General features: G+C 38.9%; 1 protein-coding gene and 2 pseudogenes across 1 annotated transcript; 1 reads left to right on the top strand and 2 right to left on the bottom strand.

Annotated features, from left to right (window-relative positions):
* Window positions 1-1,134: 1,134 nt before the first annotated feature.
* Window positions 1,135-4,792, top strand: LOC148732054 (uncharacterized; annotated as a pseudogene).
* Window positions 4,793-5,547: 755 nt separating this feature from the next.
* LOC111321768 (bifunctional 3'-5' exonuclease/ATP-dependent helicase WRN-like) lies at window positions 5,548-7,433 on the bottom strand (annotated as a pseudogene).
* Window positions 7,434-9,884: 2,451 nt separating this feature from the next.
* On the bottom strand, window positions 9,885-21,445 carry LOC111321766 (uncharacterized). Its single transcript, XM_088758337.1, has 8 exons — window positions 21,262-21,445; window positions 19,312-19,599; window positions 18,250-18,564; window positions 17,008-17,322; window positions 13,785-13,841; window positions 13,391-13,447; window positions 12,291-12,589; window positions 9,885-11,090 (listed from the first exon to the last, which is right to left on the bottom strand). Exons 1-8 carry the CDS (start codon window positions 21,293-21,295, stop codon window positions 10,833-10,835), a joined length of 1,623 nt encoding a protein of 540 aa, XP_088614463.1. The 5' UTR covers window positions 21,296-21,445; the 3' UTR covers window positions 9,885-10,832.
* Window positions 21,446-26,323: the final 4,878 nt, after the last annotated feature.

Here is a 26,323-nt window from a genome sequence, read left to right as displayed (position 1 = left end):
GTATCTAAATGTCGCTTAAGTGTCTTAATTCTAAATTATCGCTCAAATTTGTGATAAGCTTAAACCCGGTTTAAAAAAATCTTAGTTCTGCATTTGATGATTCAAATGGACATGAAATCAAATGATTTAACTCACCCAGACTTGGCGAGAAGATTGTCTGCCATTGTCGAATCCCGTTTAATCTATCGATTAAGCAAAAACCACTTTACGCGCTACGAAAACGTTTTTTAATCACTTAATGAAAAGCAGAAGAGCTTTTTATGGTTTTGAGTCAATAATTTATCTCCTTTAAACAAAATAACAGCATATTTTTGTGGCGTCTTATCTTCAACCTGAAAAGTGGCGTTCTGGCGTCTGCGACGTGACCACGCGAACGTCATGACATGCGCAGTATGTACATAGTTCCTCCAATGACTTCCGGTAGGCGTTCGTGACGTCAAGAACGTCTGGTGCTTAATCTCTCTAATATTTACTCTCACGGACGTGTTAACTCACTTTGGAAGAGAATCCAAATGATTCATTTCCAAATTTCATAAAAGAACCAAAACAAACAAAACTAAACAAAAACAAATTTTACCATCAATGAAACGCTAGCTGTCTAATATACAAGTTCAGATAGGATTGAAGGTATCTATCCTCGATAAAACCGATAGCCTCCTGCGCAGACGTTCTTAGGCATCGTCACGCAATCATTCCTCCCCCACGAATGTCTGCTTCAACCCGTAGCCACTTCCGTTCTCCTTTGTTTTGAGACAACCAACCAGCTTTCACATGTTGTCTCATTATTAGCCAATGACAACTTTTGTAAGAAAATAACTTGTCACCCGGGCCGACATTCCCGCGAAACGATTCCAGTACATAAAGTTATGGCATGTGTGGATGAAACCCCCAAAAAAATCGTTGGAAGCAAATTAATTTTTTAATTTTTTGTGGATTCACACTGACTAAAGAAAGAGATCGTATATTTGGCACAAGTTCTGTGGACATTCAAGGCCCAATCAAAGCTGCCATCGATATGGAAGTGACTGTTTTTTCGTCGAGTGAAATATTCATTTGCATGGCAAACTGTTACAGACGTTTAAGTCGCTTCGAAAAAATTTCTAATAAGCTCTGTAATTTACAAATTAAAAAGTAATGAAGAAAGACTACGAGAACGGGGGATCCGGAGTAAGAACTAAACGGTTACGAAAGGAAACGACATGGCTCTCAGGTCAAATGGACCCAAGCACATCTGTTATCGCGCTTCCAGAATTAGCTCCAAGCTTTATTTTTTTTTTTAAAGTTACAATTTTTAGTTTTTTTATGGACCCTCGACATTTTTCTCGGACCCTGGACATTTTACCCTCGACCCTCGACATTTTACCCTCGACCCTCGACCAAAACTCAAACTATACTGCAATATGTCAGAGGCATCCAACAGTTATTATCTCCCAAGCATGAGATCAAGAGAGGCAGAGGTTTAATTACATCATACTTGTGTCAAGAATTCTGACTCAGTACGTTGATGTGTTTGGGCCATTAAAATATGTGTGCATACAGCACATCCCACACAAATACAGCGAGGAAATGTGTGAAAAGTCCACAAAGGTAACTACCTACCTTAAACCCATTAATATTATACATTATAGGTAAATCTTAAGTTATGTACAACTCATAATAAGGACGTCTGCGCAGGAGGCTAAATAACTTATGGGGTCGATTAATTTGCTCAGTTAGTAGAGATCTACAGAGCACTGGAATACTCTTGTATTGTGTCAGGTTGCATGCAAGTCTGAATTTATTGTCGGCTTTTTATTTTGAAAGCCGATTATATTAATAGTTGCTTGCATAATTTGTGACGTGAAAAAAAAAGGTGTTAAAATATGAATAACTATATTACATATGAGTTGCTATAGAAAAGGCTGATCTTCTAATGACAGTTTATGATTTTTTACTTTTTTTCACTAATATGTATTAGCAGTAGGAACCCAATAATTTTAACTTTTTTCTGTTGCTCATTTTATTCGGGAATATCCTGGAAGCTGTCATGCCCATTTCACTTCTGTTCCAATGATATCAGAAAAAGGAGTTTCCTGTCAGATTTTGTCTGGGCCTATCCCCAAAAGTACCTGTAAATCTGTTAAACCCTATGAATTAACAATAAACGATATGTGTAGTACTTTATACTTGTCCTGTCTTTTTCCTTCAATGTTCCACTCGGTATAATTTTTAAGAACGAAAGTGTCAATGAAGATATGCTCGCCATTTTGCGCCAGTTTTACACACACCTGTCCACCAGTGGTGAAAATGAGGTTGATCGCCAATTGTTTGCCGGTGATCAGTTGACAGTGGAACGAGCTGTGAATGTTGTTGCCTCGCTATCAAATGGTTACACCCCTGAAGACAGACTGGAAGGAATGAATTTCCAAATCGGGGACTGGCATGCTGCTGTTAAAATCTTCAGTAAGTTCTGAATTTAGTTTTCATTTGCAAATATGTAGACTAAGCACAATTTTTTGTTTATAAAATTTGATGTTTGCTATACTTTAAACCTGCAGGTCAGGTGATCAAGAGCTGTCATAGCGTTTAAGCAATGCAAAATTACTTTGCCATATACGACAAAACTTTTTTGCCCTCATAACTGTGGTATCGAGAGTATCGTAACCTCGAATGGAGTTATAGTAATCCACCCTACACTGCCATGCTTGTAAAATAAACTCCTTCTTTAATTGTCTATCTGTGTAATCACGTGATCTAACTTGTGATCAGCTCATAAATTATTACATTACAAGAATCAAATAATTCATTTGACTCCAGCACCACCCATTATCATTAGTGATGATTGGAGTTAATTTCGTCTCATTATTTACAGCATATCTTCAAAAGATTTTTTATGGAAAATCTGATGGTGATACCTGTTCCTTGTACTCTGATCGGACTTTGATTGATCGACGGAATGTTAAAGCTGAACCTCAATCTGCCTACCGTGCCGACAGGGACTTCTTGGTACTTGTTGTTGAGGCCAGAGTTATTGCAGCAGATATGACAGAACTTGGCTTCACAGATAAATCGAGTCAGCCACTCAAGTGCCCATTACCTGACGATCTGCAGCGTCAAAGCAAATTTGCCAAGCTTCAATACTTAAATAAGGTTTCATCATTGATAGTTGAAAAATTTGTATTTGATGTCAACTCTGTGAATGGGCTGCTTGAGCAGATCCTAAGAGCCCAAGAAACTCAAGATGCCTTAAGTTTGCAGCCCAGGACAGCAGATGGAAGGTTTCCTTGCAGGTTTCCTGGATGCTCTTTTTCCTTCAAGTATGATGGTACCTCTCGTAGAAAACATGAAGCCTCCCACAATCCACCTTTACTGGTTTCAAATGATACATCTTGTGATGAGATAGCAAGCTGAGGTGAAGATCCCTGTCATTCAGTGGTTTCCTTGAAAGATGATGTTTACAGCTACAACTGTGCACTAGCAGACGGATCATTCTTCTTAAACTTTCTTGACGCTGTCAGTGAAGGGGACGGTCTTAGACTTGTTACGTGCACGAACGACCAACAAATGTCCGCTAACAAAACATATATGAAAATAGACTCCCGAGTACGATATATGGCACGCAACAAAAATGTAACAACAAGCAGTTACCCATTTTAACCATTATTTAATTAGTTTTACATTGTTTAATTTACTTAGGTTAAAGATTAAGTTAAGCAGTTTATAGGGCAAGCTTACAATCCTTCATGCCGTGTAAGTGTTCGTCGTCTTGATCAACTTCCAATTCCAACATCCGCCGACTGAAGACCATAGCGCTTGGCTTTCTTGATTTATCGCATTCTTTCCTTGTACACAAACTCTTCCGGAGGACTCCATAGTAAACTCTGTATTCTCTATCTTCTTCCTCTCTCGACTATCGTCTATTTCATCTCTTTCTTCTCTCCGGATATCGCAAGGTCAAAAGGTCATAGCCTTGTCACATCACAACTTCCACAAGTTCAGTCAGCAAGCCACGAGGGTAAGCCCTCGGGCAAATCTCTTTTGTACTTCTCACAAGCCAGCTTTTATACATTTACTTTAGTTATCCAGAATTTTCTATTACTATTTATAGCGTATTACAAGTTGTACTATTTTTGGAAACTGCTGAGTCACATGAAAGAAGTTTCTGGAATATTACAGATTATAGATAATTCTAGAAAAGTCTGAGATTGCGTGACAGATTCAGTGAAGATAATTCGATCCTCGTAACAGACTAGTCACACAATACAAGTACATGATGCTTTATTGCAGAGCTGATGGGCACCACAGCAATAAATATGCATTAAAGTGCCTCTATCAGGCTTTCTGTGTTAATACCCTTTTGTCTCCAAGAGATTGTGAAAGGTTTGTTTGGAACAGGAGTGTAACCAACTAAGGAGGCAGAGGTAAGAACATCCCCCTCGATCTGGAGGTTGAACACAGTAACCTGTTTAAGAAAGCAGCAATCAGAAATCTTGGAGCTAACGTCACAGAAAAGGCAGTTCAAAGAATTTCATTTTCTGAAGGTGGCACTGCAAACATGGCAGCCAGTGTTTATGACAGCCTAAACAGGTTAGTTAGGTCTGGGAGGCACACAAGCAGATCTACAGAAAGAGATTTAAGTTAACTTATTCAACGGGCAGTCTTAACCGAAGTGTTTACAAAAGTGCCCAACCGACAGTATCAGCACTTCAAAGGCTTTGAAAGAGATCCTTTCAAGAATTTGAACATGTCTGCATTGTACAACTGGATAAATCAACACAAGAAACTTGAACTCCATGGCAACTGGGCACGATGAGTAACCACTCTACTCTCTCTGTGAAGAAACAATGTATGAATGGCCAGAATACTTACTTTTTTCATAATTATGAGATTTGAATTCAATTTATAGAATATGAAGCACTTTGTACTTAGAGTTGTTTAGTTCACATCAAACATTGCTCTGCAGTTTGTGCATGACTGTACAATGCCATACAGGAAAATATTCATAGCTGTTATTGGTTTTTTTATTCTGAATTATATTATCTATGCAAAAACTTGTGATTTAAACAGTGGGATTTATTAAACATGAGATATAATAATGCGATAGAAGAAAACAATCTAAAACAAAAATAGGCCCCTTTCATACATGGCTGCGGATTAAAAATTCATTTATGTGCATTTAATTTAGCCTTACCAACCTCGTATGCTCAATGCCCTTGGTTTTTAACATAGGAGAGGTGGGCAAAGACCTTGTTTTGTTACAAAACAAGAAGATTTGTCATAAAAGAAGGGTAACACCAGCCTCCAATTCTATTCAAAGGCCAGGGCACTGAGCACACAACTGTCCATTTATAGGTTTGTTGTTGCAGCAAGTATCCACCACCCCCTCTCCCTTCCCCACCCCTCTGAATTTACAGAAAAATTAGCAGTAAATCTCAAATCCTCCTTTAAATTCCCAATGAGCCTCCTCTGAAAGATAATGGATATTTTATTGAGGCACGCAATACTGATAAGTTAGAAGTCTTTTATCCATTTACTTTTTACTCTTATTGTTTCTTTCTGGTTATTTAATTACTCAGAGATGGAGATATTTTCAAGTAAATCCAAGGCAGCTGCTGGCACTTCAAATTTCCCTGATTCATCATGAAGTTCACAAGAGAGTTCAGCACATGTACTTGCTTCAAGTTGTGATAAAGATAGATTCTCAATAGCAAGTTCAAACAATGATTCATCATTCAACAAGTCATTCCAATCTTCCCTAAACTCATCTTCGAATTCACCGTCTAAGTCACATTGGGATTGATCATTAAAAAAATTCTGATCTATTTCACAGATGTCTCCAAACACTTGACTTAGGATGTGCAATATCTTGAAGGCATGATTCAAGTTCCAAATCTCAACATAAGAACAGACATCATCCAGAGTGAACATTTTAAATGCATTGGCTACCACTTGCAAAATCTGGTGTTCAGAAAATCCAAGTAGAAACTGTGGATTCACTAGGGTTTTAGTTGAACACTTCTTGACGTGTGTAGCAACTCCTTTACTAGAGACTTGTGATAATCTTGTAACTGTTCTTTGAGACTGGCAATTTGCTGCTTAGAGCATTGTCTTGTTCTAAGGATGCACTCTTTTTGTTGGTCAGTTATTCCAGGAAATTTTGTGAGACGACCACAGTCCACTTCTCCACATTTACATCTCACTGTACAATTGTCGCAACACATGTGTAGAGGCTGTGGAAATGTTGACATCCCATCAAAATTGTGTAGCAAAATCTTGCGCCTGCAGTCAGTTGTCCTGACATATTGCTTCATGTCTTTGTCAACATGGTTGAGAATTAAACAAACCCGTATAAATGAGGCAAGCCACGCTTTGTTTCCCATCTCTACCTGATCGTCCAGTCTCCTGAATATATGCCTCAATGTTATTGGATGGACCAAAGTGGATGGTACGATGAACGCCTTTGCAGTCAACACCCATTACAAATGCAATGGTTGCTACCAGCACTCTTACTGGAGATTCTTCCTTTTGGAAAGCATACAATACCGTATCTTTGTTTTTGACAGGGGTGCAAGAATGAAGCATTTCAAGCAACACGTGTCCTGGATCATCAGCTGAATTGGAGTACAACTCCCGTCCATGCATTCCTTTCAACACAGAGTATATTAGGCAACACTGTTTTATTGTCTGGCAATAAACAATTGTTATAGTCGTTTTCTCTTTTTTTTCTTTGAGTTCATCGGCCAACCACTGAAAACAATCTCCAACCAATCTCTCTTTATCCATGTAGTGAACTGAGTATATAAATCTATACATGGTCTTGCGCCCGACTATCTTGGTTCTCTTTTCACTAAATATGATCCTCCATATAATCTAAGGAACTCTGAAAACAAACTAGCTGTTCCATTGCCTCGCACCAATTTCCTGAAAAATAGCTTTAGCTATAACGGTGCGGTTATATGGAATAGCTTGTCCCCTGAATTGCGGCAAGCAAAATCACTTCAATCCTTCCGAAATGGTTGTCGCAATTTCTTCCTCTGAATCGACAAAACACACACGGCATCTATGTAAAGCAGAATTTCTTTATTTTTTTCTATTTTACTTTTAAATTTTAGATCATGTTTATATAGATTAAAATAGATTGTAACTGTAATAATAGATTGTAATAATATTATTATTTTATCTGATAGATTTACCGTGTCTAAATAAAAATAAAGTTCAAGTTCAAGTTCAAGTAAGCAATATTGGTTTTGCAAGGGTTTTCATAGATTACATGAGGGTTATCCATCAATAACATTTCTGTGATAGTCTCCCTTGTTGAAGTGGTTGCTGTAGCAGTCAGTGCTAACATCTTTACATCAGGAGCAAGGGACCTTAGTTCATGGAGCTTAGCGAACGTTTCTCTAAATGCTGCCATGCTACTATTGTTTGAAGTACCCCTTATATTGAAACAAGAAGACAAAATATTATATATATTAAAGTCACGGAGAAATCATGAGCTGAGGCTTATAAAATGATGAAGTCCCAAATGAACAAAAATGCTCACTGAAATAAGCGTTTTCAACTGAACGATTTCTTAGTTAAGATGTGAAATAGCCCGGAACCGATATTTGCCTTACATCTATCCTCAGACGTTCTTACGCGTGCGTATCGTAACTTGAGGAATAGAAATTAAACACTCACATATTTAGCTATCCTTTTATTTCTGAGAAAATGAAAGACCAAGCCATAAAATAAAACTACTTTATTACATCGAAAGCGGATATCATTATAAATCACTCACCACTGCTTTATGACGAGCCTCGTCGACTGCAATTGCGCACAACTTTTTCCGGTAAACTTCGCTTGTTAACATTTTTCTCCATCGTGTGATTTTCAAAAACGCCTCTGCACTTCCATAAATGACTGAGAAGATACCTTTCTCAACTGCATTCGCGTCTCCTTCCTCGATGTCACTGAGGGTGATGGCAGAGATTCCAAGATTTTTTAACTTTTGTACCTGATCTTTCATAAGACTTACAAGAGGTGAAATGACAACAACAATATGGCCTTCTCTATGCATGGCGTCGAAAACCAACGGTAACGCTTGATAAATTAAGGATTTTCCAAATCCAGTGGGCAGATTAATGAAAACATCTCTCTGCTTATCTAGAAATTAGATTATTGCTTCTTTCTGAAGGACATTTAACTCCCGAAAACAAAATTTCTGAGACACAAGGTTGAAAACCGCTCTGATGTCCGCCATATCTAGCCGCGAAATGAGTTTTGAGGTCAAGTCCCGTTTTTCAAAAAATAGCAAACGGCCTGTGATTGGCCAGTTCGCCTGAACGGAAGTGGCTACGGGCTGAAGTAGACGTTCGTGGAGGATGAATGATTGCGTGACGATGCCTAAGAACGTCTGCGCGGGAGGCTATAAAACCGATCAATCTCCACCAGATTTTCGGTGTTCATGACTGACATCGGAGTAACAGCTCTCGCGAATTTCAACTGTCTATCTAAAATCCTTTAGAAAAACAATATTGTATTGAGGTGCTGAATCTACCCATTCCCCCGCCCCCCAAATACATCCGAAGTTCAATGGATTCCTATTAATATGGCTTCAAGCTAACCTTAAGTATCGCACTCTGTACCACTGTGCTTTTCACACAAAAAAAAATGCCAGCAGCTCTTCCTCTTTTCAATCAGATTCTGTTTTAAGACATGTCTTGCCTCTTGGTTCATTTCCTATGATCATGTTTGTAGATATGCTCAAATGATTTGTCGAGTTTATGACAGGAATGACAATGTAGCAAAGCAAGCCCAAATCGGCGGAGGTCATCAGAATCCACAAAGGCATGAAAGTAATCCCTGCCTGTGCATACATCTTGTAACTGACGAAAAGCCGGGGAGAGAAATTATTTGGGAAACGCGGGTCCAGCTTGATTAAAATAGCAACAGTCCGGCGCCACTTTTCCTTGACGTTCATACTTTCTTTTCTTAGTTTTTTCGTCAATTCCACGATCTATATAATCTCGTAATAAATCTCAGACGGAAGTTTGGTAAAAAAGGACACAAGAGACGTAGCCATCACTTCCTGAAACACTGGCCTTGTTATCGCAATCCTTTATTTACCGAGTAAAACCAAATGTCACGTCAAGATGTTGTTACGCTGATTTCTGTCAAAGCACACAGTTGAAATTTGACACAGTTTCTCGAGTGAGCCCAATATTTACGTCCAAGTCAAACAAACTTGCGTCTGATTGAGGTTGCCTATTTACCGAGTTAGGATTTCGAGTTAGATTTTCGAGTTGGATTTTCGAATTAGCATTTTCAAGTTAGGATTTTCGAGTTAAGATTTTCGAGTTAAGATTTTCGAGTTAGGATTTTCGAGTTAGGATTTTCGAGTTAGGATTTTCGAGTTTAGATTTTCGAGTTAGGATTTTCGAGTTAGGATTTTCTAGTTAGGATTTTCGAGTTAGGATTTTCGAGTTAGGATTTTCGAGTTAGGATTTTTTCTAGTTAGGATTTTCGGAGGTAGAGTCGGTTTTCTTCGAGATGCTTACCAGTAATCCAGCAGCAACGAATCGGCTAGTCCAACGCAGTCAATAAAAGAATTCGTGTAGGGGTGGGGTTAGTGTTTTACCTTTTTATTCTGCGACGTCACTATGTAAAGCATACATGAAGTAAGAGGCAAGACATTGAGTCTTCCACGAACTAATTTCCCTTCGCCACTAACATGCTCCTCATTTAAAAATTGGTAAGATTGGGATAGTTTTAATACCAATAAATAAACGAAAAGAAAAGATTTACGATAACCGGGCGTAAATCGAAGGTAAGATCTAGAATATGATTTCTCTTGTCATATCTATTCTGGTGGTACAAATTCAGAAATCCGCGTTAAGGATTAGACACAACAAAAGGCAAATATATAAATCCTGTAATCCCAGCTTTATTTCAGCGATTATAGCGCGAAGGTGCCAGAGTTTTGAATCGCTATCATGTCGTAGAGTTAAACTCCTTCCCCTCTGTGCCTACACAAACTTTTACTCCGTCACCCGGTAAGCAAGGAGTTGTCGCTAAAAAAGGAAAACTCCTTTACTCCTCCACGGAAGCAAATTAGGTTCTTCATTTAAGCCATTTCCGATTATTTCAAATTTCGCGCTCAGGCATTCGGCGTAGAGTCGACAATTCAAGCTCTTTTGCCCATAACAAAAGAACTTAATTAATCCCCTCAAATTAAGAAAATGACCATAAAAGATGTGCTTTTGAGCCCTATTGTCTGACCGAATCTAGCCTAAAGTTTGATATGGGACAGGTGACAACGGAGACTTTTGACAACGGTGTCAAAAAAATAACGGATGTGGTTGCTCTTACGCATGCGGAATTACAGGTCCCTCTCGTTTTGGGACGTTTTGGTTTAGACAAGTGAAAACGCTATGATAACGCTCGTGTGGGCAGAAACATTTGCTTCGTTTTCTCCTACATGAAAACGAAGATTGAAAACGTACTAGTGTGCTCAGGGCCGGAATTTGTGTTCTTCTTGCTTGAGTGTTGTTTCACGAGTAAATTTTTTGGGGACACTTAAGAAGCCGAAAGACTCCAATAGGAATATTCTTGGAAACTAACATGTAGGAAGAATTCCTTAGTGCAAATACACAGAACGTGACGCAGTCACTCATCGCTTTTTCGCAAACATCATTTGCAATCTTAGCAGGTTGGCGTAAACTTAAGTTTACATCTTTGATTAAAAAAGGCAACAAATGTAGCAACAATTAGGGAAATATTGAAGATAAAAAAAAGGAAATTAATCCAAAATACGGGATGAGTTATAGCTCATATCTGGGTTTCCTCCGCTCTCCTTATTGTAAAGAAAAGCATTATTCGCTCGAGAAGTAAACAACCTCCTCAATTTTTTTTAAAAGTTCTTCGAACTTTATGTCGGTAAGCACGCCATCCGGCAGCTTAAGGTAAAGGGTGTCGGTAAACACCAAAGCAAGGCTACCTTGTGGCGGCCACGAACCCAAATCTTCAAACAGCAATGGTACAATGTGCTTCTTGCGCTCGCTGGCCAGTTTGGCTTCACGTTGGCACATGTCCGAGTAGCAATACTTCTTTGTTAGGCAACTTATAAACACCTGATGATCGAAACAAATATGGATGTGTTAAAGACCTATACTGACAACCAATGTTAGATAAGCCCGTGAAACAATGAGTAACCTTAGTCGCTTTTTTTCTGTTCAGTTATTTTTTTTTCTTTTCGTACTTTAGTCTTGTTTTGTTTTGTTTATTTTTTTTTCGCTCATATTCCTTTTTAACCATCATATATGTACTATCACTATTTTATTTATTCCTTTGTGTAAGTATTGTTTTGGTTTTTCCTGGGTTAACCCAAAATACCACCATTGCCTTCTTATACTTTCGTCATTTTATTCAAGAAATAGGAAGCCTGGGCCGAGCTCTGATCTATTGTAAAGCGCCTATGAAGTGGCTAGAGCACGACAAAAGTGTAGGGGGAAACACGACACGTAGTCGAGTCTTTCTCCCAACTTCTTGAACTGAAGATTGTACTCTGATAAAACATGCTCTTTCAACCAATGAAAGCGCGCGTTATATCCAAAATTTATTATAGATACAAACAGTTCACGAATCTACATAGCGTAATCTAAATGGCATAAAACGTATTTCGATAACGGAATTCGATAACGTAATTGTAAAGCTAGATTCAAATTGTCACAAGAGCATTATTTTCCAACTGAAGATGACGTGACTGTAAGGTCGAAACAAGCCTTTTTAAATCTAAGAGATGTTTTGTTAACAGATGTATTGTATTGTACTGTATTGTATTTACGATATTTAGACAGGCCAGCCCAATTCAGCTTGAAGCTGGTTTAAATGGGGGTCTGTACATCCCACCCTCCCACCCCAAGGGAGAGCATCCATCACACAGTAATCTCGTGTGTGGGAAATTAACGTATCCTACCCCAACCCTGCAGGAGACAGGACCTCCATTTATTCGTCCCTATCCGAGAAGACTAGAATATCTAACCTTTTCTTGATGTTATAGAAAGGCAGCAAATTCTTTTCAATTATTTTAAGACCTTGAGTGTTGGTCCGGCCGGGGCCCGAACCCTCGACCTCCCGCACAACAGTCCAGCGCACTATCCATTTGGGTTAACTGGGTGGCGGTCAGATATGTATTTTTAACAGTAGGTCACATTTTCCGGAATGTCTCGTGCTCCGCGTAGTAGTTGAACTTACGAGTCTGTTGGTTTTTATTCTTTTACACTTCTCTCCCGATAGTTTGGCCCTGAGACTTTAGAAAATGTTATCTGTACCTTGCAATTTGTTATGCCATGTGCAATAGTTCCTCTCAATTCGTCTCCAAGGCCAACGTTCGGTCTATCCATCCAGCAAGTTATTCCCCTCTGCTCGAGTCTTTCCTTCAGCTGTGCTACTTTAAGCTGTATATCCCAGTTATACGACAAGAACACCTGAGGCGGAGAAGAGAAAGACGTTCCAGAAGACGAACTAGAAGGACCAGCGGATGTAGCGATAGGCGGTTCGGTTGACCCAGACGGTCTTGCAGGTGGTCCAGTGGAACCAGACGATCCAGACAAATTTGCGACTGCGTCGGCTTAAATGCAAATAATTAGGGGAAAGTTGCCAAGAATGTTCACTTTGTCCCCTTCGACTACAACTGTTACTGACTACGTTAATTAACTTCCCGTGGAACGACTTTGAAGTTTATCGTTAACTGCAACCAAATAAGCCAACGTGTAGCCCTACCCTTACCCCCAAGAAGAAACGAAAGGGAGGAATCCAACTTTTGTAGACGACCGTGGCACTCACTGTCTACGAATGTAAGCAGACACCGCGGGGACGTTGGCATCTATTTTTCGAACAGAGTCCTCTACTTATGGGATTACTCTATACCAAAAGTCGCTCAGTATCTCAAGTGACGTCATATAACAAGACTCGTGTCAGGTGAATCGATGCAATTTAAGTAAACATATTGTTTATAATTCCCCACGGCATTTACCCTCATCCCTTAAAAACTCATGTAGCAGTGCGATGACAAAAATTAGTAACAAAAACTGTAATCGTCAGGAGCATTTTCCCTTAGGGCCAATGATCTGGATAGGAAATAGCGAAACAGGCAAGCTGGTTTATTTCAAGGTATTTTTTTAATCTCATGAATCACCGATATCAAGCCCACCAAATACCGGCCGACGATTTCAGTTGATTAACCGGTCCAACTTTAAACTAGCACTTCAAAACGACCTCATTTCCTAAATAACGCAAACAATAGCAAAAGGGGAGAGGGAAGGAGATGAGGGCAGTCACCTGAGGACATTCCATTGGAAAGTTTCCGAGTTTCTACCTGGAAAATATTTTAAATCAAATTTTCTCTTTCTTTTAAGTAACGTTTTCTGACCTTCATCAGGCATCCTCACTCTAAGGTTTGTCATGGATTTAATAGAATCTTCCACACCTGACAAACAAATGAAAATAATGAATTATAAGGATATTTTCTTTGCACGATAATAGTTCAACTTATTTTTAAGGATTTTTTTTTTCCATGAATCAGCGATAACAGACCCACCAGATATCTACGATTTTAGTCGATTAACCCGTCCAACGTTACACTAACACTTTAAAACGACATTATTTCCTAAGTGACTCAAAGAATAGCAAATCGGAAGAGGGGAGGAGACGGAGGCATCTTTGTTTGAACAGTTAAATGAGGGCATTCAATTAGAAAGTTCGAGTTTTTCATTCGAAAATTTTTAACAGCAAATTTGCTCTTTCTTTAAAATACCGTTACTGACCTTCATCATCCCTCGTCTCTCTAAGCTTTTTTATGAATCCATCAATATCCTCGATACCTGAGGAGCATATGTAAATAATAAGTTTCAAGGGTATTATATTTACATTATGATGATATAACTGTTTCGCGCCCATAGATAACTAAATTATATAGGCTTCCATTTAAAGAAGCACTAACTTACGACGGCATTAATGACTTCTGGAACGTTAGGAACATAAAGGAAGTGATGAGTTAAGATGAAGGTCAAATAAAACTTATTGAAGATAGGTCAAAAGGGCCAAAAACAGCGATAAAGGAGCAAGAAATCGAGTTGTCCTTTCTACTTCCGAATCGAAAAATTAAAGAGTTGGTTCATTATACTTGGCATGGGTATATCGATTATGGATTCACGAGAGAAGCGCAAGTAGAGCTGTTCGAGGCGCAGCCGAGAGCAACCCTGGCTTCGTCAGTCCTTTCCAAATTTTCCGAGTGCATCCATAACTCGATATACGCACAGCTAAAGCATAAACCAATTCTTTTCTAACATAGAATGCAGACGCAAGTTGTGCACAAAGGAAAATAGTTCATTACAATTCTGTAGGGTTTACAGTTAATCGTGCTCCACCTGTAAACTATGAAAACCATGACAAGGAAAAAACGATCACTGAATATTTCAGAGAATAGTATATTTTCTGTTCAGAAGCGAAAAACGAAATATCATAGAATTTCTTGTGTGTATGGAACAATTTAGTAAACTAAGCATGCTTCAATCGTTGTTTACTTGCGTATACGAAACAGTATAATGGGGCTCAGCATGCTTGAATTGTTGTTTACTAGAATTCACGGACAGAAAATTGCACAGGCTTGTTGTAGATTTTGAAAATTCGGAAATTGCACGATTTTAATTAAAATTAAAATCTTCAATTGAACAACACTTTTCGGAAATATCAACAATTAAAGTACTACAGCGACCAAAACTGCACCTTTCCTTTTCTTCTCAGAGGTTGAAAGAACTTACCCTAAGTAACAAATTTGCCAAATCTTAAGGCAAAACTCCATCGAGAAGTAATATTATTTTCCCTGTAGATTCGCTGTAGATTCGCGATCTAAACGGCCGCCGTTCTTCGAACTACAGAACTCCGCGCGAAGAAGAAACTGGGTCGAGAACGGAAGTGAGGTCAACGACTCAACAAACGTGGCTAATTTGGTATGCCGAGAGAGAGTTATTTTTCTGGTTCCGCAGGAAAGAAGGAATAAAATTCGAAAGAATTGTTCCCCAGCTTTCTTTTGCGTATTTCTTGTAAAGGCATGCCTTCGCGACGTTGTCGAAGTGAGTCGATGACGTCACAACTAAAACCGCTGTAGTTATTTTCGCGGGCTCTCCAGTGTGTTATTCGAGCAATGGCGGAAGAATTTTTAATGCCTTCGCGGCGCTGTTTTTAAGGAATAACGTTGTCAAATTTGAGAAACTTACACTTATTCTTACAGTTTAGGGTCTAAATGTGAAGTTAACACCAGAAAATTGGGAAAATAAAATGCAAAAATTTCGTCGCAGTAGCACTTTAAAAATGTTATCAACCGTTCTAAAAACGAAGCAAAAAAATTTACAAATTTCTTGCATTTACAAAACCCGTGAGTCGGTTTACCCTCCTCGAATTGCTGTTTACTAGAATTTACGACCACAAATTGCGTGGCTTTGGATCGAAAGTTATCAAAAGACCACTTTTCGGATACATCATCCCTTCAAATCAATTACCTTTGGAATGAAGAGTTCCCAAAGTGGCAAAGCCTCAGTTTAAGGCAGAAAACTCAGTTTTGTTTTCAGCCATGCATAATTCGCATCGCGCATGCCAATGAAGTGTCGTCAACTCCAAAACTAGTTTCGTCGCTTTAAACAGCTACACGCTCGTCGTTTTACGAAACGAGTATTGTTTAGCATATTTTGTTTTCGTTTTGAGTTCTAAAAGGTCTTTCTCATTCGTGATATAACGGAAAAACAATCTTAAAAGTTTAAAACCTCGAGGCTTAACTCGACGCTAATATTTCACCGAGAATGACGTCAGCCTGCGCCATCTCTATGAAACACTCATTTCTTTTTCATGAAATATAAGCCAATCAGAGCGCGAATTATCATTTGGCTTTGTTCCAAAAGCTGATAATTACGGAGACCGAATGGGTATTTCAAAGAGTACGTCCGCGACCTATACTGTTATGCTCCTTCCGTCTTTATGTGCCTTATGAATAAATGACTAATTTATGTTGAAAGAGATATTCTCAGGTCAGTAAGTCGAAATTGAGAGCAACAGAAAAATCAGGCCGTGATTTCATTATGCAAAGAAGACTAGAGGTGTCATTTGCATTAGCATTATTGCTACAGTCATTGTTACTATCTTATCGCCTTTTATTATCATAACTATGGTCTCTATTAGTTTCACTGTCTCTGTCGACCGCCTCCCGGTTAGCTCAATTGGTTAGAGCGCCGGATTGTGTTGTGCGGGAGGTCGAGGGTTCGAGTCCCGGCTGGACCGATACTCATGGTCTTAAAATAAGTGAGGAGAATTTGCTACCTTTCTATAATCAAGAAATGGATAAATATTCTAGTCTTCTCGGATGAGGGCGAATGAATCGTAGGCTCCATCTCCTGCAGGGTTAGGGGTAGGAGACGTTAATTTCCCACGCACGAGATTACTGTGTTGTGGACGTCCTCCCGTGGGGTGGGATGGGTGGGAATGGGTCCTGAAAAGCCCCCATGGGGAGCGGTCAACTAACGTATGTATGTATATCTGTCACTGCCGCTGCGCATGTCATCAACGTCAGCTTCGTCGTCATCATCATCAACTTTTTAGTTATCGTAACCGTCATCATTTACGTCATTGTCATCGGCCTCGTCAAAATCCACATCATTTTCATCGAAACGTCACTGCCATCATCCACGTCATTGTAATCAGAATCGTCAAAATCCACGTCATTGCCATCGAAACGTCATTGTCGTTATCAGCGTCATCGTGATCGCCGTCGTTATCATAAACGCCATCGTTATCGTCACTGTCATCATCTTCAACTTCATCACCGTCATCATCGTCATCGTCATCGTCAACGTCAACGTAATCGTCAGCGTCGTCATTATCAACGTGATCGTCAGCGTCATCGCCATCTCAAAGCAGGGCACAGAAACTTATGGCGCGACATTTGATTAAGAAATATTTCCGCTTGCTGCTGTAGTTATTGCATCAAATTTTACCTACCTAGAGATTCGCCAATAACTTGAACGACATCGTTGCGCTCAATTTTCCCCAGTGCTTGAACAATCTGAAGTATGGTGATGTGAGGTTGGTCAGCAGTAACCCTCTTTAAGACTTCTTCAGTAGGGCTCTGTTTTTCTCTAGGTTTTTCAAATTCCTGATAAACGGCGCGTGGTATTTCAAGACCCCTTGCCACATTTTTCCAGCCGCCCGTTCCAATAACTTCTCTGTTGAGGTCATTGCATATCTTCCAGAGTAGTTCTGATTCTGGCACTATAACGTCTTTCACCAATCGACCACGCCAAGACGACTCTTCGACTGAAACAGTTAGATATTTATTAAGCCCTGTCTGACGTCTGACTTACATTCTATCGATATCGATAGTGGGGGAAAAATTGTTCAAAATATATAATGCTAATTGAAATGAATAGAGTGCAAATTTAAATCCTATGCGTGATTTTAAAATTGTACGAGCGAGCAGGGCGAGTTGTTTGAAATCGCAGGTATGATTTGAGACCATAAATGGTAGTCATCTATATTTTTTCCATTTTGACGCAAGTGACATAAACAGAGCTTTCCTATGTATTCCTTGCATCGATTTTATCTTACTGTTTCTATGTTTTTCCATCAAAACAAGCAAGTTGAAATATCACCATTGAACGCATAGCGTAATGCGCTCTCGTACCACCAGAGAACACGTGACACCACTACCTTCCGCATTCCACACTGCAAAGTCCATACAGCCAAAGACAACACACAACGCAAAGCACACTCCATTAAGTTCATGCCATGTAACAGATGACTCACCACAAAACATACATCTCTTGCAACGCAATATATGCTCATACCACATAACGCGAACCATCTCACATTCTAGATACACTGTGAGACTGACCAACATGCAATGCATTGTACACCGCCAGCGTTTACATATAATTCAGTCACAGGACAAATTAAACATCGATGTAATTTTGTGTCTGTGTGTACATGTGTGTGTTTCTTTTTCTTTTGAACTATGTAATTCATACTTTAAAAAAGGACTTAATGAACTCTGTTAATTACATTTATATCGGGCTCTTCTCCATTCCTACTTTGTTTTGTATTGCATTTTCTTCTTTTTTCCTTGTCCGTTTTTTTTAATGAACTATAATACTTGCAATTCCTAGAAACCAGTTATAATAGAGGTGGAGAAAAGTGATAAAAATAATTAAAACAGTAATAACCTCACAGGCACAAAATTCATACCTTTTGCATCCCCAAGACGATGAGCGGTGTTAACTCTCTTGACCGCATCAGACCTGAGTACATCATACAGTTCTCCTAATTTCAACTGGGGTTTATTTGTTTCCAGATACTGGAAAAGTTTTGCTGTTGGGTTCTCTGACAGTGGTGTTCCAAACTGGTGTAACTCGCCTTTGGCTACTATACCAATCGATTCATGACTGGCAAAGTCTTTCCAGTTCGCTGTGGCTCCTTTGAATCTGTCAAGTCCCAGAGCGATTTTTTTCAAGAGGTCTTTATCTTTATCTAAGGCAGTGCGTACGTACGACTTGTTGTCAACTGGTTTAAAAAAATCATAAAAAAATGGTCATGGTAAACATTTTAAGAAAGCTTTCATCTTCAGGCCAGGGTCTGACTTTCTGAAACTGCGGCAATTAATGTACTGTTGTTGGCAAAAAGCAAGTGAATTTGTAGGTGTTTTGCAACCAATCTCTAGAGACACAGGTAACAATAGTGAAAGAAATAAATGTTTGGGGACGAACAAAAGGAGCTAATGAGACATCTATTGTTTACGTCCACCAACATGGCGGCAATGACGTAACGTGCAAACCACCTATTCAACATCAGCAAGTGCAGGAACTTATTCAACTCATTCATTAATGAAATAAATTTACTTGCCTCTTCCTCAAATTCGTAAGTCATAAGAGCTGGGGGTCAATAAATATCACGAGGAACTTACAATTCGAGTAAGTTGTACAAATTCAAATGAATTCTGGATTAATAAGACACTAAAGCAAAGTGTTTATCAGTATTATGTATATCGATCAGATAGACAAAAAGTCAATGGCGGTGATAGTGAGAAAACTTGGGTCATCCTCGGTGTAAAAACCTGACAATGTTTTCTTTGTTTCATGAGGTATTGTTTTGCTGTACGCTATTGTTTATAATGTTTTGTTGTCTTTGTTTTACGTCACTCGTGAGCTTCACAGATTTCTACACCGAGGATGAGCTGAAAACTTAACAGAGTTGTATATACAACTAGTTTGTTTTGCAAATTAAGGAAGAAGCACAGTTTTGCCACAATACCTCCATTCAGCAAATCTTTCAAATCATTCCTGTTGATGTCTTCGAAAACAAACTTCAACGTCTCAATTGTGAGGTCTGGTTTAGAGGACTCCAAGTAATCAAAAATGTTCGCGGTTGGACTAAAGGTACCGTACCATCTTAGTCTTTCTACAAGTCCTGCTGCAACTTTGAGCTCTCTTGCAAAATGCCTCCAATTTTTCACCACCCTTGATATTTCCCAGTCTAACATCATGTATATCTTTGCCATTTCTTCCGGCTTACGTTTCATGAATTCAGAGAACAAAGATTCTAAAATGAAAAGAAAAATACATATATTATGATAACACAACCGCGCCTCTATTTAATGTCTTCTCTTAAGGACATGTTAACTGGCTCTCGATGGATTTTCAAAATTGAAAAAACAAAACAAAACAAAAAAACATTTTATCATCAATGGATAGCTAGCTGTCTAACATACAAGTTCAGATAAAATTAAAGGTATCTAAAATAAAATTTTACTAATTAACAGTTCGCAGCATTCGCATGTAATGGTTTAGGAGCTGAAGAAATCCTGGGCAAGTCACTTCCACATCAATGTATATCTATAAAACCAATCAATCCCTACCAAATTTTCAATGACCATGACTAACACCTGAATGGAAGTTGTCTTGAATTTCAATTGTCTATCTAAAATCCTTCAGACTGAATAATATTGTTTATAATTCTGGAGGTACTGGATCCAATCCCCAGCCCCCCAAATGCATCCGAAGGTCAACAGTAGCTTTAAAATGGCTTCGAGCAAACTTAAAGAAGCACACTCTGCACCATTGTGCTTTTCACACACAAATACCAGAAGCTCTTCCACTTTTTAACAAGATTTTAATACACGTCTTGGCTCTAGATTCATTTCCTGTAATCGTGTTTGTGGATACGCTCAAATGATTTGTCGAGCTAAGTTTATTTTGTCCCGGGACTTAGAAAGTGTCACGTAATCTGGTGTTGTTGTTAATTACGATTCAAATAAACGACTTAATTTCAGTCAAACAATCTCGGTTATCATCCCTGTGGCTCCGGTTTTAGTTATAACATCGATTGACAGAAACAAATTGTAACATCAAGGTTAACAACAATCACGCGCCAATGCATTTCGAAATCTTCTCAACTGATTGAATCATGACTAAAAATGCTCTACTCACCAGGCTATTATCATCAGTGAACACACCATGCAATACTTCTTTATCAAAGTACCTCGGATTTTCATTTCAGAGAAAAACTTTCCTTGGATCCAAGTTTGAAAGTAATCTTTTCAGTCGTGTTTGTCAATTCGCAGAAAACAATTTGTCACGCACAACTGCAATATTCTCAGAATTTGGTTTAAACATTACGTAGTAAATAAACGCAATTTACCGCTTTTAAACCAACTAAGAGTTAGTATCAAATTCTCGGCAACAATTCGTGATAAAATTTTCATCGTGTTTAGGTAGAAACTGACTTTAATTTCATTTGTCGATAGGCTTAATTCTGGGAATTAAATTCTGCACCTTCGGTACTTGCGTTGCCTCATGTAAGCGAGCGACAACAGTTGATATTCATGGCTACAATTCGAACTATATTTAAGAACTACATGGTGTTCTTATGCACTTAACTGCAATACACTCTCCTCAACAAATTTAAAAATACGGAAGGAAAACAAATCGGTAGAACATCCCGTCATTTATGAAAGCATGGTCAGTTAACTGTTGCGCTTTGAGATAACTCGCTTCTAGACTAACGAGTTCGTCTCGATTACCGAAAGGTTCTTTTGAGACTTGGGATCGATTACCTTCGCGGACAAGGTTGTTACTGTATGTACTTCGAATTCGTAACACATGAACGATGCGGAATTTACGGCACTTGTTGATAAAAGCATGCCTGCCTTCCGCTTTAAATATACGCTTTGAAAAATCCAATGCAAAATTCAATTCATCTTACCTATTGAGAGGGGTTTATCGTATTGGCTAGACATCGTGTTTGCTTGATAGATAAGAAATCTATGGTTTTGTATCAGTCTTAAGCACAAACCCGTTCACAACGATAATTTTCGTGCTGATTTGACCGCTCACTCTGTTCTCACCGGCGTCACGCCTTGTACCCAGGTTCCTCCTCTAACTTCCTTGTAAAGAGCAGAAAAGATGAGACACTGGAACGGGTTCCAAACAGTCAGGGCGGTAAGAGGTCTTTTGTGAACGTTTTGAGGGTCTCAATAGTGTTGACTGTCCGCTGTATGTACTGATGAAGCACGATTTTGTGAGGGTCCTCCACAGGTTTTTTCGGGATCCGAGATTCGGCGTACTTTGAAGGTCGGGATCCGGGAGATTGGAGTAAGAGGGGAGCGAGATGCTGGGTTTTTTTTTACGACTGCGTCGTGAGGTGAGTGAATAGGATATTGAGATGGAGGCTTCGGGAAATAATCACTTAAACAAACCATCAACTGGGAATAAAGGGGGTAGTTTTCTAAAGAAACTGTAGCGCTGCAAAACTCGGTGGGGATAACGAGGTAATTTGTTTCTAGCAACTAAGTTGATAATGTAAATTAACCACCGTAAAGGTTGAAAATCTAACGTTTTGAGCATTAACCCCTTGTCATTCGCTTTGACGAAGAGCTAACACTCGAAAAGTCAGCTTTTAAACCTTTACAGAGGCCAATTTACATGATCGAATTAGTTGATAAAAACAAACAAACCCAAAGTCTTGGTATCCTGTACGCCCGAGAGCGCCACGATACTGTTGGCCATACCGGTATCCACATGTACCGATGGCACCACAGGGCATGCAGAGGATGATGGGATAGTCTGGGCGCAAACATTTGGTGCAGCAATACGTCAGCACTCTGACAGACAGAAAGAAGCGAAGGCAACTGTCATGGACTCTTTCTTATGACAGGAATTATAGTTATGGCAAAGAACGTCTTTACTCTGATGTCTGTCAAAGCACACAAATGTGACGCAGTTTCTCAAATGGACCCGATTATAGCGTCAATCAGTTCCTGCTTAAACAAACTGGCGTCTGATTACTTTTGACACCATAAAAGAACCTTAAAAATTCAAATGCAACATTCACCCTGGCCAAACCTAACTTAAGTTTCTTGACGCTCGCGCCTTATTTGCCAACTGAAATCTCATGCATATTCTCATCAACAAGCTGGTAGATGCTAAAAACATATGTCACATTTATTTCTTCTACAAAACCAAATTTACACATTAAAACACCTCGGTTTACGATTTGAGATTCGCGGATAATCTCATAGATCGCTTCGGAAGTAGATCTTTGGATTCTAGAGCAGTTAATGCAAAAAAAGCTCAGCAGCTTTATTACCAAACGATCCTTTATTTTTTATTCCTTTATTTTCTTTTAATGGAATTAAACTTAACTTAACATAATCAACCACTACCCACAAATAGCATAGCTAGTCTCGGCGGGCAGTGTGTGGACGCTAAAACATCTTACATAGATTTCGGTTCAACAAAAGATTCAATAAATATACAAGAAACAGAAATTAAATATTAAATTATTAATTTAAAAGCAGAAATGACAACAACCATTACATATCAAAGGTATCTACAAACATTACATATCAAGGTTGCAGTGCATTTTCATTATGATTAAGGAAAACTTATTCATCGAAAACTAACATAACTAGTGTCCCCTTCATCACTTACTAATCATACACTGGTGCTTATTGTCTCATTTTTTTAAATCAACTGGGCAACACCAAATGCTACGTGATCAAGTTGTTGCTTGGATGTTTTCTAAAGCACATGACGCAGTTTCCTATAAATGAGCCTTAGTTTTGAGTAAGTAAGTTCCCGCTCAAAAACAATTGAGCTGACATCTGATCAGTTTTGACATTATCAATTAGCCTCGAATTCAATAATGCAGCATTTACAAGAGCCACATTTGACTCCAACTTCCTTTGACTGTTAATGCCTTAGTTGCCATGCAAACTCTAAGAATATTTACTAAGGGGCCGACCATTTAACTTTTGAGGGGGGGTGGGGGATTTCTGGTCATCAAGAAATTTTTTTCTGGCAATCTGCTGTGCAGGATATTTTTTCCGTTCTAAATGCCTTTTTTTTTTTTGTTACATTTGCGCTGCATGCAATTTTTTTTCTTCCAACAAGCGCTTGCAGAAAATTTTTTTCAAAATCACCCACCCCCTCCCCTCAAAAGTTAAATGGTCGGCCCCTAAATCAACTAAGTGAATACAATTTCGCCCAATAGCAACATGTAGCAGACTCTTAGACTTGTACGTAGGTTTCTCCTGTGAAACAAAATAAGCCTAACACGCTAAAACGCATTGCACTGCAGCCAGAAGAGATCGCGGAAAACCCAGATATTAATTGTCTTATATCGATCATTTGTTACCAGAGCAACTTATATCAAAAAACATTTTAGCATCTTTCAATGGTAATGTATACTAGGTGGAAATTTTTCTAAAGATGAAAAAAAGAAGGGGAATTTTGGCGAGTTCCTGAGTTCGGAGAAGGTTCTCTAATATTTTATGTGCACTTTCCGCACTAGTATCACTAAGTTTTTCTAAACCATTAATTAATTCATTTTTAAACTTCAGAAACGGATACGATGATCAATACTCAGGATAGAAAAAACCAGGAAAGATTTATTACTCGACGTTTCGGGGTCATCGTGACTCCATTATCAAGAGACTAGTTTAAAAAACATGCAAATAAGGAAAGGTACAAGAATAGCATAAATTAGACTGAACGGCTTAAACAAACACCTTGGCGCGGATGGAATCCGTTTGCACGTTCAGTGTTGGCTTACGCATGCGAATATACAACATTTCATTGACAAGGCAATCAAATTTGCCGTTACATTTCGTGATGACGTTGATGTAACGGCAAATTTGATTGCCTTGTCAATGAAATGTTGTATATTCGCATGCGTAAGCCAACACTGAACGTGCAAACGGATTCCATCCGCGCCAAGGTGTTTGTTTAAGCCGTTCAGTCTAATTTATGCTATTCTTGTACCTTTCCTTATTTGCATGTTTTTTAAACTAGTCTCTTGATAATGGAGTCACGATGACCCCGAAACGTCGAGTAATAAATCTTTCCTGGTTTTTTCTATGCCTTTGCTTTAGCAAATCCCTGCTGATCAAATACTCAGGATAACCTAACAAGAAATTTGACAGGTTTTTTTTAAGTGAGTGAGTTGGAGTCGCTGGCTGGAAAATATACCGGTCTCTCTTACACTCGTATTGGCCTGTGATATCATGCTGCTTTCATTTGTAAAACCGCTGATTCATGTCGTTATTGCTTTTGAAGCGTGCAAAGAAAACTGGTCCCTTATAAATAGAACGGATGAAAACAGCTAGAGCCGCATGTTCCTACTAAAAACTTTAAACTCCCTTTTATTCGCCCGTTACTCTCGCTAAGGCTGAAGGAATGAATTGTATTTCTAGTAACTCAGTGCAATCGAGTCATCCATCTCCTGTCTGGTGCATTTCTTCATAAAACTGAACTGGCAATTTTGAATTTTTTAGTTGAAAGCAGCTGTTACTAGGTTATGAAGCGAAGTGTTATGATAACTATCAAGTTCCTACCTGCGGTTTAACAGAATACATATGCAAACTAAATCGAAAACAATCATATTTATTTTTTTTACTGCTCAGAACATAGTTAGTAGAGGGGAACTACTGCTCAGAAGTTACATTCACACTGTTATCGATATCAACTTGAAAGTATTTAGGGAATGCTGAGAAATCGGAAGATCGTTTCTCGCTGAATGCTGGTCGCTATACTCTCCCAACCCACGACTTAAGGAGCTTTACTCTAAACTTGATCGACAAGTTTATTTACATACAAGGTACACGTCTCCTTTCCCTGCTTTCCTCGCCTTCTTCCCTTTGAAAAAAATAAAAAAAAGGTAACGGTAAATTAACAGATCATTTTGTAAAACAGTATTTCCTTGCCAATTAAAACAATAAAAAAATATTTGCCGGAATAGCTGTTGTTGTCAATAAGGTCACCGTTTCTGGGTTTTTCGGAGTTTTTTGATAAGGTTTCATCTCAGCAAAAATAAAAAAATTATAAATTACTCACCCTCAGAGACTTTTATCCACTCAGTTGTCTAATGCTAGTGACCATTTCAATGCATTTCATTCCTGTGAGTGATCTTACCGTTTTCTCTGATTAGGGTGCAGCCTAGTGCTTCAATTCTCATCATGAGGTGAAGATGTTCAACACAAGGTCACGAGCTCATCAACGGAGTAGAGTCTGAATATTCGGCTGAACCAAAAGTATGGATTTTCTCCGAGTCTGGGAGGATTTATGGCTTGGATATAGGAGCATTTTTTTCTCCTGTATATTGCAGATGGAATCGCGGCACTATGATATTTCATTGGTTCAAGTCTGCATAGCGATACTCCTCCAGTTATTAATTTTAGGGTGAATCATGATAAATGAAAAGGCTTAGGTGCTATGTCAAATTGAGACCCTCCGACTTAAGCCTGTTCCAGGCATTCTGTAGGTAAACGGAGGGAGGTAGCAGTTAACAGCGCAGGATGTGGCGGCGAAGAGAAAAACCGGGGGAAACTTGAGTCGAGTCGGGTAAAGAACTACCCGACCCAAGCCTCCGCTTCAGTATAGCACTTCCTTTAACCCACAAAACGGCTAGAATAGGCTGCTCTAGCTGATTAGTCCTTTAAACTGTTTACCAGGCAATGTACAGATATTTTAAGCAAAAACTCTGTGCTTCGAGTCATTTCGGAGAGGGTTGAATTGAAACTTACGGATGCACGGCCGTGCGAACTTAGAGATTTCTATCATAGTGGCTTCTAACTGAGGAAATAGGTAGGATTGCGTTCTCAATATGTCATAGATATTTATATTCGAATTTTCTTTGAGTATTATCTAAATTATAATGCATGGAAAGGGAAGTATTTGTTACAACGAAATTGAAAGAGAAATTCAGCATGTCCGCAGACTGTAAAGAAGCTGATGACAAGACAAACTCTTTCTAACTTCGTTTGGCA

This window comes from Stylophora pistillata, chromosome 4 (genome assembly GCF_964205215.1).
Source record: "Stylophora pistillata chromosome 4, jaStyPist1.2, whole genome shotgun sequence".
In the NCBI taxonomy this organism is placed as follows: Eukaryota; Metazoa; Cnidaria; class Anthozoa; order Scleractinia; family Pocilloporidae; genus Stylophora; species Stylophora pistillata.
This window is presented reverse-complemented; position numbering and strand designations above follow the sequence as displayed.

Excerpts from the sequence above, each read along its gene's own strand:
- LOC111321766 (XM_088758337.1), bottom strand. The coding sequence starts at position 21,295 with ATGTCTAGCCAATACGATAAACCCCTCTCAATAG. Across the intron at positions 19,600-21,261 it reads CGATAAACCCCTCTCAATAG|AATCTTTGTTCTCTGAATTC; the intron begins GTAAGATGAATT and ends TTTTCATTTTAG. Across the intron at positions 13,842-17,007 it reads AGTTATTGGCGAATCTCTAG|GTATCGAGGATATTGATGGA; the intron begins GTAGGTAAAATT and ends TATGCTCCTCAG.